Raw genomic sequence first — 15,212 nt, 5'->3', positions numbered from 1 at the left:
AGAATGCTGGTCCCCCATCTATTAAGGTGCAACCTGTCCCTCTTATATAATTTATCCTTACTGCTAAACGTAACCCCAGTGATCCAAGAATTTAAATCCTTGCTTCCTGCACCAGCTCCCCAGCCACACATTCAAGTCCATTATCTCCCTGTTCCTGTCTTCTCCAGCCCGAGGAGCTGGAAGCAAACCGGAGATAACCACCCTGGATGTTCTACTTTTCAGCCGTCTTCTGAGTTCTCCGAAGTCCCGCTGTAGAATGTCCCTCCTCTTTTTCACAACGTCATTTGTGTCGACATGCACCGCCACGTCTGGCTTTTCACCTTCGCCCTTGAGGCTTTCCTGCACTCTGTCTGCAATGTCCTTAATCCTGGCATCAGGAAGCAACACACCATCCTCAAATTCCACCTGTTGCCGCAGAAACCCCTTTCAGTCCCTCTCACTATGGAGTCTCCTACTACACGGCTCTGTGTGATGTCTGACTCCTCGGCTCTGCCTCCATGCCAATTTCTGATTTCCGCGGGGTCTCTTGCACTTGTCTCATCGTCTTCTCCCTTCTACTCTCTTCTGGCATGCTTGATGTAATAACCTCGATGAAGGTCCTGTCCAGAAAGATCTCGTTATCTTGGATGAGCGTGCAGGTCAGGCAACATTCGAGGAGCAGGAAAATCAAGGCTTCGGGCAAAAGCCCTTTATCAGGAATAGAGGCAGGAAGCCTCCAGGGTGGAGAATTAAAAGGGGGGCGGGCTGCTGGGGAGAAGGTAGCAAAGATTACAATAGGTGAATGGGGTTGGAGGTGATAGGTCAGAGGGGAGGGTGGAGCAGATAGGTGCGAAGGGAGATTGGCAGGTAGGACAGGTCATGAGGTCAGTGCTGAGCTGGAAGGTTGGAATTGAGGTAAGGTGAGGGAGGGGAAATGAGGAAACTGGTGAAGTCCACATTGATGCCCTCGGGTTGAAATGTTCCGAGACAGAAGATGAGGCATTCTTCCTCCAGGTGTCGGGTGGTGAGGGAGCGGCAGTGGAGGAGGCCTGGAAACTGGGAATACGGGATGGCATTTTTGCAGGAGGTAGGGTGGGAAGAGGTGTATTCCAGGTAGCTGTGGGAGTCGGTGGGTTTGTAAAAAATGTCAGTGTCAAGTTGGTCGTCAATAATGGAGATAGAGAGGTCCAGGAAGGGGAGGGAGGTGTCAGAAATGGTCCAGGTGAATTTAGGGTCGGGGTGGAATGTGTTGGTGAAGTTGATGAATTGCTCAACCTCCTCGCAGGAGCACGACGTGGCGCAAATGCAGTCGAGGAAGTGGTGGGGAATGGTGCCGGTGTAACTATGGAAGATGGCTACGTAGAACAGCTACCTCGATTTACACCTCTTCCCACCCTACAACCTGCAAAGATGCTATCCCGTATTCCCAATTCCTCGCCTCCGCCGTATCTGCTCCCAGGAGGACCAGTTCCACCACAGAACACACCAGATGGCCTCCTTCTTTAGAGATTGCAATTTCCCTTCTCACATAGTTGAAGATACCCTCCAACGCATTTCACCCACATCCCACACCTCTGCCCTCAAACCCCACCCCTCCAACCGTAACAAGGACAGAACCCCCCCCCCCCCCCCCCCCCCCATGGTCCTCACTTTCCACCCTTTGCATTAACCATATCATCCGCTGACATTTCTGTCACCTCCAAACGGACCCCACTACCAGAGATATATTTCCCTCCCCACCCTTTTCAGCTTTCCGTGAAGATCATTCCTTCCGTGACTACCTGGTCAGGTCCACACCCCTCAACAAACCACCCTTCTGTCCTGGCACCCTCCCCTGCCACCGCAGGAATTGTAAAACCTGCACCCACACCAGCTCCCTCACCACGATCCAAGGCCTCAAAGGAGCCTTCTACATCCATCAAAGTTTCACCTGCACATCCACCAATGTCATTTATTGTATCCATTGCTCCTGATGCGGTCTCCTCTACATTGGGGAGACTGGATGCCTCCAAGCAGAGCGCTTCAGGAAACATCTCTGGGACACCTGCACCAATCAACCCCACTGCCCGTGGCCCAACATTTCAACTCCCCCTTCCACATGCAGGTCCTGGGCCACCTCCACCACCGCTCCCTCACCACCCAACACCTGGAGGAAGAACACCTCATCTTCTGTCTTGGAACACTTCAACCCCAGGACATCAATGTGGACTTCACCAGTTTCCTCATCCCCCCCCCCCCACCTTACCTCAGTTCCAAACTTCCAGCTCTGCACTGTCCTTATGACCTGTCCTACCTGCCCATCTCCCTTCCCACCTATCCGCTCCACCACCCTCTCTGACCTATCACCTCCATCCCGATTGTACTCTTTGCTGCCTTCTCCTCGCCCACCCACCATTTATCTCTCCACCCTAGAGGCTTTCTGCCTCTGATGAAGGGCATTTGTCCGAGGCGTCGATTTTTCTGGTCCTCGAATGCTGCCTGACCTGTGCTTTTCCAGCACCACTCTAATCTAAACTCTGGTTTCCAGCATCTGCAGTCCTCATTTTTGCCCTATCCAACTCAATAGCCTAACCTTGCTTTCTCCCCTAACCTTTGATCCCATTTGTTCCAAATGCAATATCTAGCCACCTCTTGAATACATTGAATATTTTGGCCTCAACTACTTCCTGTGGTAATGAATTCCACAGGCTCAGCACTCTTTGGGTGAAGAAATGTCTCTCTATTTCCCTCCTAACCCGTCTATCTGAAATCCTCAGATGGTGACCCCTGATTCTGGACAACCCATCCTCTGGAACATTCTCCCTGCATCTACCCTACCTAGTCCTGTTTGATTTTTATAAGTCTCTATGAGAGCCCCCCTCATTCATCTGAACGCCAGTGAAAACGATCCTAATCTAATCAAACTCACTCCCTTGAGAGCAAGAGCATCTTTCCTCAGAAAAAGAGACCAAAATTACACACACTATTCTTGGTCTGGCATCACTAAGGCCCTGTATAACTGCATCAACACATCCCTGTCCTTGTACTTGAAACCTCTCACAATGAAGAAACTTTGGGAAATAAATAGTAACATCTTGAAAAATGCCCATATTACATTGAGGATGGTGCGGTGGTTCAGTGGTTAACACTGCAGCCTCACAGCACCAGGGACCCGGTTTTGATTCCAACCTTGGGTGACTGTTTGTGTGGAGTTTGCACATTCTCCCCATGTCTGCATGGGTTTCCTCCAGGTGCTCCAATTTCCTTCCGTGCAAGTTAGGTGAATTGGCCATCTAAATTGTCCATAGTGTTCAGGGATGTGTCGGTTAGGTGCATTAGGGAACTGTAGAGAAATAGGGTAGCGGAATGGGTCTGGGTGAGATACTCTTCAGAGTGCGGTGTGGCCTTATTGGGTCAAAATGGCCTGTTTCCACACTGTGTAGGGATTCTATGATACAGAGGAAGTCCTAAAACGCATAAAGGTGGATGAATCCCCAGGACCCGATCAGATGTACCCTAGAGCTCTGCGGGAAGCTAAGGAAGTGATTGCAGAGTTCCTTGCTGAGATATTTGAATCATGGATTCAGGTGAGGAGTCAAAGACTGGTGATTGACTAGCGTGGTGCCACTATTTAAGGAAAAGCCAGGGAGCTATAGACTGGAGAACCTGACTTCAGTGGTGGGCAGATTGTTGCAGGGGATTCTGAGGGACAGGATAGAACACAGAACAGGCCCTTCAGCCCACGATGTTGTGCTGACCACTGATCCTCATGTATGCACCCTCAAATTTCTGTGACCATATGCATGTCCAGGAGTTTCTTAAATGTCCCCAATGACCCTGCCTCCACAACTGCTGCTGGCAACGCAGTTACATGTATTTGGAAAGGCAAGAACTGATTAGGGATATTCAACATGGCTTTATGCATGAAAAATCATATCTTAGTAATGTGATTTTTGTTTTGAAGAAGTAACAAAGAGAATAATGTAGACAGAGCGATGGACGTGATCTGTGTGAACTTCACACAGATCACGTTTGACAAGGTTCGTCATGGTAGACTGGTTAGCAAGGTTAGATCACATAGAGAACTAACCATTTGGATCCAGAAGTGGCTTGAAGGTAGAAGACAGAGGGTGGTAGTGGAGGGTTGCTTTTCAGACTGGAGGCTTGTGTCGCAAGGATCCGTGCTGGGTCCCCTGCTTTTTGTCATTTATACAAATGATTTGGATGTGAGTATGGTTAGTAAGTTTGCAGGTGACACTAAAATTAGGTGTAGTGGACAGCAAAGAAGGTTACCTCAGAGTACAATGAGACCTTGATCAGATGGGCCAAGGAATGGCAGATGGAGTTTAATTTAGATGAATGTGAGGTGCTGCATTTTGGAAAGTCAAATCAGGGGAGGACCTAATGGTAAGGTGCTGGGGAGTGTTGCCAATCAAAGAGACCTTGGAGTGCAGGTTCATAGTTCCTTGAAAGTGGAGTCCCAGGTGGATGCAAAAGTAAAGAAGGCATTTGGTATGCTTTCCTTTATTGATCAGAGCATTGAGCAAGGAGTTGGGAGGTCATGTTGTGACTGTACAGGACATTGTTTAGGCCACTTTTGGAATACTGCATTCAATTCTGGCCTTTCTGCTTTCGAAAGGATGTTGTGAAATTTGAAAGGGTTCAGAAAAGATTTAAAAGGGTGTGTCCAGGGTTGAGGGTTTGAGTTGTTGGGAGAGGCTGAATATGCTGGGGATATTATCCCTGGAGCGTGAGAGGGCGAACTTAGAGGTTTATAAAATCTTGAGGGGAATGAATAGCAAGTGTAGCAAAGGTCTTTTCCCCAGGGTGGGGGAATCTAAAAATAGAGGGCATAGGTTTATGGTGCAAGGGGCAATCCTTTCACATAGAGACTGGTGGTGTGTAGAACGAGCTGCCAAAAGTGGAGGAGGATGATGATACAATTGCAACTTTTACAAGGCATCTGGATGGGTATATGAATAGAAAGGGTTTAGGGGGATATGAACCAAATGTTGGCAAATGGGACTAGAATAATTTAGGTGGGCATGGACGAGTTGGACCAAAGGGTCTGTTTCAATGCTGTACAGATCTATAACTCTATGACTTCGCCGATGTAGCATTCAATACAATTTGCAGTTCTTCACATTCTGAAGCAGTTGATGCTCACATAGGCTGTGAGAATATTCACTCTTGGACTGATGAGTGGGCAAGCAACATGCACATCACTCAAGATCCAGGCAATAGCCATTACCAACCAGAGAGAATCATTTTGAATGTAGGTTTGCTCACTGAGCTGAAAGGTTCATTTCCAAGAGAGAATCCTCCCATCAATTCTTAACATGCAACAGTGTTGCCATCATTGAATCACGCATCCTCAACATCCTAGCAATTATCACTAACCAGATACTTAACTGGAATAGTCACATAAATACTTTTGACTCTTAAGAGCAGATCAGAGGCTGAGAATTCTGTAGTAAGTAACTTTCCCCCTAATTTCGCACAATCTGTCCACCATATTCAAGACCCAAGTCAGGATTCTGGTGGAAGACTCAGCATTTGCTAGGATGACTGCAGCTCCAGGCAAACTCAGAAAATCTCAACACTACCTGGGGACAAATTAGACACTTTGATCGGCACTCTGCTCCATCTTAAAAATTCACTCTATGCACAATGGACTTGAGTTGGGAGTAGTATGTATCATTTACAGAATGAACTTCAGCAACTCTTTAATCAACAGCAAGGCTAGGTTGATAACACCTTCCAGACACATGACTTCTTATCACCTGAGGGGGAAGCCAATGGATATAGTTTACTTGTACTTCAAGAAAGTGTTCAAAAATGTTATACACTAGACATTAGCATGTAAAACTAAAGTACATGGGCGGCACGGTGGCACAGTGGTTAGCACTGCTGCCTCACAGCACCAGAGATCCGGGTTCAATTCCCGCCTCAGGCGACTGACTGTGTGGAGTTTGCACGTTCTCCCCGTGTCTGCGTGGGTTTCCTCCGGGTGCTCCGGTTTCCTCCCACAGTCCAAAAATGTGCAGGTCAGGTGAATTGGCCATGATAAATTGCCCGTAGTGTTAGGTAAGGGGTAGATGTAGATGTAGGGTTATGGGTGGGTTACGCTTCGGCGGGGCGGTGTGGACTTGTTGGGCCGAAGGGCCTGTTTCCAAACTGTAAGTAATCTAATCTACATGGAATTGGGCATAGTATACTGACATAGATAGATAACTGTCTGGCATATAGAAGTAGGAAAGAGTAGGAATAAATAGATCATTTTCTGAGTGGCAGCTAGTGACCAGTGGGGTATGGCAAGCATCGGTGCTTAGACCAAAAACTATTCACAGTATACTAATTATTAGTTGGGGGAACTAAATATAATATCTCCCAAGTTTGTAAATGACACATAGTTGTGTGAGAAAGTGAACTGTGAGGAGGATGTAGAGGTGCTTAAGTGTGATATGAACATGTTGAGTGGTTAGGCAGATGTATAGCATGAAGTACTTTGGTAGCATAAACAGGAAGGTAGATTATTATCTGACAGGTAGGGAAAGGTGGAGCTGCAAAAAGTGTCCTTGTACACCAATTGCTGAGGGTAAGCAGACAGTGAAAAAGGCAAATGGCATTTTGGCCATCATAGCATGAGGATTCAGGTACAGGAGTAAAGTTGTCTTGCTGCAATTGTACAGCACCTTGCTGAGACCACATCTGGAATGTTGTGTGCACTTTTGGTCACCTTATCTGAGGAAGGATGTCTTGACAATGAAGAGAGTGCAACAAATGTTTACCAGATTAGTCCAGGATGGCTGAACTAATGTATGAAGAGAGAGAGAGAGAGAGACTTCTGTAGGCTGGGATTATATATAGATAGGATCACATATAAAGATTGGATCATTAACCATAGGAAGCATGGTCCTGATGACCAGGGAGTCCAGATCAAGTGGTCACAGTCTAAGGAGTAGGGATAGGCCTTTTAGGACTGAGATGAGAAATGTTATCACCTGAGAATATTGAGCCTGTGGAATTCTTTGCCACAGAAAGTGACTGAGGCCAAAACATTGAATGTTTCAAAGAAGAAGCTAGTTCTTCGGGCTTACGGAATCAAAGATATGTAGAAAAAGAATTACAAACAGAGTGCTGAGTTGGATGCTTAACCATGATTGTATTGAATGGCAGAGCAAATTGCAAGACCTTCTCCTGTTCCTAAAAGAACAGGAGAGGCAGATTCAGCTCCTAGTTTCAACAACAGCCCCCACCCCCCAAAGGCATACCAACCTGACAACTACATTGTTGATTCTTCACCATTGCCAGATTAAAACCCTTGCCTTATCTATCACTTGAACATAAGAAGTTCAAGAAAATAGCTCATCTCTACCTTCTTAGGTTCAGTTATGGATGAGTAATAAATGCTGGCAATGCTCACCATGAATGTATACAAAAATAAATCAAACTGCTATCTACCTATTTGTGTCATGGGAAGTAATTACATAAGTTTAATGCTATATTTTTCATATATCTGGAGATAATGGCACCACGTGATAAAAATTATTTAAATAGTATCTTGTTGATTATAGCTGTTCCAAACCTGAAACAGAATGATCTCATCACTTCTCATAGTCTACTTGAAATGTAACTATAATAGAAAAGGTACTGTTGAAATTAAATATCTTATTATTTGGGCAGCACGATGGCTCACTGGTTAGCACTGCTGCCTCACAGCACCAGGGAACTGGGTTCGATTCTAGCCTCGTGCGACTGCGTGGAGTTTGCACATTCTCCCCGTCTCTGCATGGGCACCCTCTGGGTACTCTAGTTTCCTCCCACAATTCAAAGGTGAATTGGCCATGCTAAATTGCATATAGTGTTTAGGGATGTGTAGGTTAGGTGTATTAGTCAGGGATAAATGTAGAGTAATAGGGTAGTTGAATGGGTTTGGGTGGGATAATCTTCGGAGGGTTGGTGTGGACTTGTTGGGCCGAACTTTAAGAATTCTATGGATTCTATTCATCTTTAAATGACAAGTGTTATCACAAAAATCAAATACTTTGTAAAGACCCGTTGTTGTAGTTGTCAGTCCAGTTCACTTTCAAGAAATAAGAATTATTATCTGTTAGCTTTATTAATATGCCTTCTTAATCATTTTATTCTCAACTACAGCTACAAAAACCTAAAATGAGTTTTTATAGCCATAAACCTAAGCAAGAGCAATGTTTACCGTTTAGAACAATAGTCCAAAAAAGTTAATTGTCCTTTCCCTACAATACTTTCCCATCAGGAATGATGTTCATTAATCTGACATAACCTGAAAGGGAAACATGTATAAAGATGATCATTGGGTGAGCATGTTTTTATTATGAAATTTGATTATGAAATGAGAGTGGGACAAAACTGGCAGTTTAATATTCCAAGATTTAGATGTTTCAAGAAAGATATAGAGGAATGTAAAAGAGGTGGGGAGTTGCATTACTGATTAGGGAGAGAATCTGTACTGAGGGAGGATACCTTGGAGGGCTTATCCAATGAGGTCATATGGAGAGAGCTCAGGAACAGGAAGGGAGCAGTCACTGATAGGATTGTACAACAGGTATCCCAACACCCAGCAGGTGATAGAGGAACAGGTATAGAGTCATAGAGATGTACAGCACGGAAACAGACCCCTCAGCCCAACTCGTCCATGCGGATCGGAGATCCTAAATTAATCTAGTCTCATTTGCCAGCACTTGGCACATGTCCCTCTAAACCCTTCCAGATGCCTTTTTAAATGTTGGAATTGCACCAGCTCCTCCACTTCATCTGGCAACTCATTCCATACATGCACCACTCTCTGCTTGAAAAACATTGTCCCTTAGGTCCCTTTTAAGTCTTTCCCCTCGCACCTTAAATCTATATTGTCTAGTTTTGGACTCCCTATCCTCAGGGAAAGATCTTAACTATGCACCCTATCCATGACCCTAATGATTTTATAAACTCCTATAAGGTTAGCCTTTAGACTCTGACGTTCCATGGCAAATAGCCCCAGCCTATTCAGCCTCTCCCAATAGCTCAAACCCTCCAACCCTAGCAACATCCTTGTCAATCTTTTCTGAACTTTTTCCAAGTTCAATGTCTGTCTTATAGTGGGAAGACCAGAATTGAATGCAGTATTCCAAAAGTGGCTTAACCAATGTCCTGTTCAGCCACAATGTAATTATGGATAAGGATAGGTGTAGTCCTCAGGTGAAATTATGAAATTGGAGAAAGGCTAACTACCAGAATATTAGGCAGGAACTGGGAGTATAGATTGGGGGCAACTGTTTGAGGGTAGCGCCACATCTGGCATGTGGGAATCTTTTAAAGTTGACTGAGAGTTCAAGACCAGCATGTACTTGTGAAAATGAACGATAAGAGTGGCAAGATTCAGGAATCTTGGGCGACGACAAATTGAGAGTTTAGTCAAAAAGAAGCATATGTAAGGTTTAGGAAACGGAAAACACCGAGTCCTCAAAGATTAAGAAGTTAGCAGAAAAGCTCAAACAAGAAGGTAAGAAGTTAAAGAGGCCATGAAATGTATTTGGCAAACAGGATAAAGGAAAATTCCAAGGTGGTTTATGCATACATAAGGAGTGAGTGGGTAGCTAGATAAAGAGTAGGACCACTCAAGGACAAAGGAGGGAATTCATGTGAGGAACTGGAGGAAGTGAGTGAGTTCATTAATGAATGCTTTTGTATTAGTATTCACAAAGGAGGAGGACATGGTGGATGGTGAGTCTCTGGAGGGATATGTTGATATTCTGTGGTGTGACAGTATAAAAACGGCACTGGTGTTGGGCGTTTGAAAAGCATTAAGGCAGACAAGTCCCCAGGAGGGCTGAGGAAATTGCTGGTGCCTTCTCCAAAATCTTTGTATCCTCTGCAGTTAGAGGTACCAAAGACTGGACATTGTTCCTTTGTTTAAGAAAAGTAACTGGGATAATCTGGGAAATTACAGGCTGGTGAGCTTTACGTCAATGGTAAGAAAATTATTAGAGAAAATTCCAAGGATTTACTCACATTTGAGGAACTGACAAAGGTGCTTCACAAGGGCAAGGCAGTAGATGTTGTTTATAGGGACTTTAGCAAAGTCTTTAACAAAATCCCTCCTAGCAGGCTAATACAAAAGGTGAAGTCACAGAGGATCTGTGGTGAATTAGTAAAATGGATACAGAACTGGCTTAGCTGTAGAAGACAAAGTAGTGATGGAAGGGTATTTTTCAGATTGGGGAGATCGATGACCTGTTCTGCAGGGGTCATCGCTTGGGACCTTTGTTGTTTGTAATATATATAAATGATTTGGAGCAGTATGGACATGGCCCAATTAGTAAGTTTGTAGTGGGCAAAAAGATTGGGGGAGCTGCAGATAGTGAGGAGGATTACCAGATGATACAGCAGGATATGGATAGGCTAAAAACTTGAAAGGAGGAATGGAAGATGGGATTTCTTCCAGACAAATGCAAGGTGATGCATTTTGGGAGATTTAATGCAGCAGGGAAGTATACAGTAAATGGCAGAACTTTTAGTAGTGTCAATGTATGTTTAGGCATAATAAAAGTCACAACAGAAGTTGATAAGATGGTCACAAAGACATGTTCACCTTCATCGATTGGTGCATAAATATAAAAGCAAATCATACTGGAACTGTATAGAACTTTAGTTCAGCCACATTTGCAACATTGTGTACTATTCTGGTTGCCACACTGCCAGAAGGCTGTGGAAGCTTTGGAGAGGGTGCAGAAACAGTTTACCAGGAAATAAAAATAGTTGGAAAAGCACAGCAGGTCTGGCAGCATCTGTGCAGAGAAATCAGAATTAACGTTTTGGGTCCAGTGACCCTTCCTCAGAAATCCTCAGTTCTGGATCCAAAACGTTGATTTTTCTCCACAGATGCTGCCAAACCTGCTGAACTTTTCCTGGAAGTTCTGCTTTTGTTTCTGATTTTCAACATCTGCAGTTCTTAATGATTTTTACTGCAATGTTGCCTGGTTGGGTGATATTAGCTATAACGGGAGATTAGACAAACTTGGTTTGTTTTCACTTGAATGTCAAAGGATGAGGGGCGATTTACAAAATTTACAGCACCTTGGAGAAACATTTTTGCTGCAACACGATAAGCAACATTTTTTTCCTGCTGGAATGCAACTGGGGAAAATTACAATTGGAAGAAAGATTTTGCACTATTAATTTTTAAATTATCTAGAAAGAAAAATAGAAGATATCTTGTAGTACTAAACTTAAAAAGCAAAAAAAAAAGATTTTGTTAACCATCAGGGTGGGACGGTGGCTAGGTGGCTATCACTGCTGCCTTACAATGCTAGGGATGCAGGTTCGATTCCAGCCTTGGGCAACTGTGTGTGGAATTTGCACATTCTCCTAGTGTCTGTGTGGGTTTCCCCCACCACAGTCCAAAGATGTACAGGTTAGGTGGATTGGCCATGCTCAGTTGCCCATAGTGTCCAGGGATGTGGATTAGCCGTAGAAAATAAAGATTACAAGGACAGAGGTTTACAAAATGATAAGAGGCATCAATAGAATGGATAGTCAGAGACTTTTTTACCATGTAGAAATGTCAATTACTAGGAAATGTAGAACTAAAGTCAAAGGAGGTGAGTTTAAAGGTCATAGGAGAGGCAGATTTTTTACACAGAGGATTAGTGTCAGAAGAGATGGTGGAGGTGGATACAGTAGCAACGTTTAAGTGGTATTTTGGCTGATGTATGAATTATAGAATCATAGAATCCCTACAGTGCAGTTGTAGGTCATTTGGTCCATTGAGTCTGCATTGAATATCTGAAGAGCATCCCACTTAGACCCACCCCACACCCCTGCATTTACCATGGCTAATCCACCTCGCCTCCACATCCCTGACGTACTCAGTAGATCAACCCCCTACTCTGTCCTTGTAATCTTTATTTTCTACGGCTAATCCACATCCCTGGACACTATGGGCAACTGAGCATGGCCAATCCACCTAACCTGTACATCTTTGGACTGTGGTGGGGGAAACCCACACAGACACTAGGAGAATGTGCAAATTCCACACACAGTTGCCCAAGGCTGGAATCGAACCTGCATCCCTAGCATTGTAAGGCAGCAGTGATAGCCACCTAGCCACCGTCCCACCCTGATGGTTAACAAAATCTTTTTTTTTTGCTTTTTAAGTTTAGTACTACAAGATATCTTCTATTTTTCTTTCTAGATAATTTAAAAATTAATAGTGCAAAATCTTTCTTCCAATTGTAATTTTCCCCAGTTGCATTCCAGCAGGAAAAAAATGTTGCTTATCGTGTTGCAGCAAAAATGTTTCTCCAAGGTGCTGTAACCATAGCAGGTCCCCTGCACACACAGGTTTTAGTCTGTGGGGAACATTTTTAAATGGTAGCAATTCAGAAACGAATGGCCTTTCATGTATTAATTTGAGTAAAGTCCCAGAAAAAGTTCTGCACATTCAACTTCATCTGTTTTACTATTCCCTAATTATGTTTCAATTGTTTCATGTGCTACATACTCCATAAATTATTAAATTGCATTAATGTGTTTACTTCACATCAGGAAACAAGGTCAGCACCAGAGACCGTAATCTCATTGCGAATGGGATCGTGTAATGCACTTACTTCATTGTCCAAATTCTTTCCCTTAATGCAGTGTGGTGTTGTCTTGTTGGTCCTTTTCTTACAATGATCTAATCATAATATGCTTTGTGAATTATTACAAGCCCAAAACTGAGACTATCAATAGCCAAAACACTTAACATCAACTAAAACTGTTGGAAGTAATATTTTAGTATTTTCACTTCTAACGATCCAGAAGAATGTGTATCACAACTTTTTAAAATTGCTTTCTTAAATTAGGTACAGTTGCTCTTTGGAACTTGAATACGACATCATTATTGTTACGAGTCCAGCAAGGAGATGGAACTTTGAGGGTCTATCCTTTCCACTCCTTTGTTGCACATGACCATGCTGTCAAAGCCATTGCTTGGAGTAAAGCTCACAGGTAAGAAAACAAGAATGTGAGAAATCAGCTTTAATCTTTTGAAATGGAAATTATCTTTTTTCCCCTCCTTTAGCCAGAAGTATCTAGGGATAGTAGGTATGTACAGTTAGTTTGCAGATCTGTCTTATTGAATAGCGGAACAAATTTGAGGCGTTTAATGGCCTACTCTTGTTCCTATGCAATCCAAGTATTTTCTTGTGGTCCTGTGGGCCAACAACTAGATTCATGTAAAACTGTTCTTAAGCAAAGGTAAGGGCAGACATTGAAGTTTTATGCAGCCTTTTGTGTCTTATGTCTGTTTCTTCACCTAATGGAAGCATGCTACTCTGCATTGTGGAAGAACAGTGGGATCTTTGTGTTCAAGTGCAGAGATCCATCAGATTTGCCACCCAAGTGGATAGGGTTGTTAAGAAAGTGTTTTGGCTTTCATTAACAGGGAGATTGAACTTCAGAGACACAAGATTTTGCTGCAGCTCTACAAAACCCTAGTAAGACCACACTTGGAATATTGTGTCCAGTTCTGGTGGCCCTATTATAGCAAAGTTATGAAGGTTTTGGAGAAGGTGCAAAGGAAGAATACCAGGATGCTGCCTGGACTGGGGGGCTTGTCTTATAAGAGAGTTTGGCCAAACTCAGATTTTTCTCTGGAGGGAAGGAGGAAGAGAGGTGACCTGATTGAGGTGTACACAGTAATGAGAGGCATGAGTCGCTAGCCAGAGACATTTCCCCAGGGTGGGATTGACTGCCACAAGGGATCATAGTTTTAAGGTGTTAGGAGCAAGGTGTAGAGGAGACATCAGAGGTAGATTCTTTACAGAGTTGTGAGCACATGGAATGCATTGCCAGCAGTAGTGGTGAAAGCAGAGTCATCGGGACATTTAAGCGACTGCTGGACATGCAAATGGACAGCAGTGAATTAAGGTTATTTTACTTAGGTTAGGTTATTTTACTTCAGATTAGGATTAATCCTCAGCACACCATCATGGGCTGAAGGGCCTGTACTGTGCTGTACTTTGCTATGTTTTATTACCATACAACACCAATATGACTGCCTTGGTTAAGACTTATTTTCAAACATTCTATTGGAGCTTCGCAATACTTCCTTGGTAAAGATGGCACAGTCATGATGGATTGAAATAAAATGTTTCAAGATATTTTGTTTGTGGAGAGTAGAAGAGGCTTTAATTTACAAGTGACAGATCTTACTGAAGTATAGCATGAAGCAAATAGAAGAAATTAAAAATGTTGAGTATCTATTTACTCAACAAAAAATACATTTAGAATTTCTCATAACTGACATGTATGATATATAGTGAATACAAAACAAAAATTCTAATGTTTCAAATACCATTTTTGAAAACTAACTTCAAAATCTCACAAAGTATATTAATTGGCAAAAGCAAAATACTGAATGTTTGACATCTGAAATAAAACTAGAAAATGCTAGAAACACTTAGCAAGTCAGGTAGCAAATTCCTTGGCAATGCTTATAGAGCAATGTATAATTTCAAGACTGAGAGAAAAGAGGCATTATTTAAAAAAAAAATCATTTTATTATATTTCCTTCCCATGCATAGCATTTGGTGGAATTGTCACTTAATGAGCCAAATTCAGCAGTGTGTGTACCAAAAGCAAATAGCGAATTGATGAATCTTTCTCCCTTCAGCACTCATTATGCATGTTTCTCACCACCACAGCTGCAGTTTATGGTATCCTATTTTGGCAGATCATGATAACAATCTGTCTCCAAATTGAAGCCAATGTTCTGCATTTTAAAGAAAAAGTTTGAAGAGAAAGCAAGCTTCAAGCATTTTTGCATGCTAGTCCATTTTGTGTTACATCAGAATGTTTCTTCAATATTGCTGCAGCTTTGGTATGAATTGCGTAAGTTCCCTAGTTACTGCTAATGCTAGCAGTCAAAAACTATTGTCGCTATATACTTCTGTGATATCAGTTTTGATTGGTTATATGCACATTTCCATTCTTCCTGTAAACCTTGTCAGGAACATGGGATGATGTTAGAAATCAAAAAGAGAATATATGTTGAAAGCACTTATTTTTCCATGATCCCAGAGCCCACCATTGTTAGAAGTGGTGATTCTTTTTGGATGGTTGCTTGATGTATGTACATTTTTTGTTAATGTGCATTCAGTCAGATAATGTTCATTTGTGGGCATGCATCCTGTGTCCTTACATCTTTCAATCCCAATGAAAATCTTACTTTCTTACAATTGTTCTGGCAG

At 42.9% G+C, this 15,212-nt stretch overlaps 1 protein-coding gene across 2 annotated transcripts in view; it reads left to right on the top strand.

Annotated features, from left to right (window-relative positions):
• Positions 1-15,212, top strand: part of gtf3c2 (general transcription factor IIIC, polypeptide 2, beta) — a 144,450-nt gene that overhangs the window by 100,348 nt on the left and 28,890 nt on the right. For both annotated transcript variants that reach the window (XM_072557740.1, XM_072557749.1), the window contains one exon: positions 12,825-12,969. In XM_072557740.1, coding sequence (XP_072413841.1) covers positions 12,825-12,969 — 145 coding nt within the window. The remainder of the gene's footprint in view (positions 1-12,824; positions 12,970-15,212) is intronic.

This window comes from Chiloscyllium punctatum, chromosome 3 (assembly GCF_047496795.1).
Source record: "Chiloscyllium punctatum isolate Juve2018m chromosome 3, sChiPun1.3, whole genome shotgun sequence".
Classification (NCBI taxonomy): Eukaryota; Metazoa; Chordata; class Chondrichthyes; order Orectolobiformes; family Hemiscylliidae; genus Chiloscyllium; species Chiloscyllium punctatum.
This window is presented reverse-complemented; position numbering and strand designations above follow the sequence as displayed.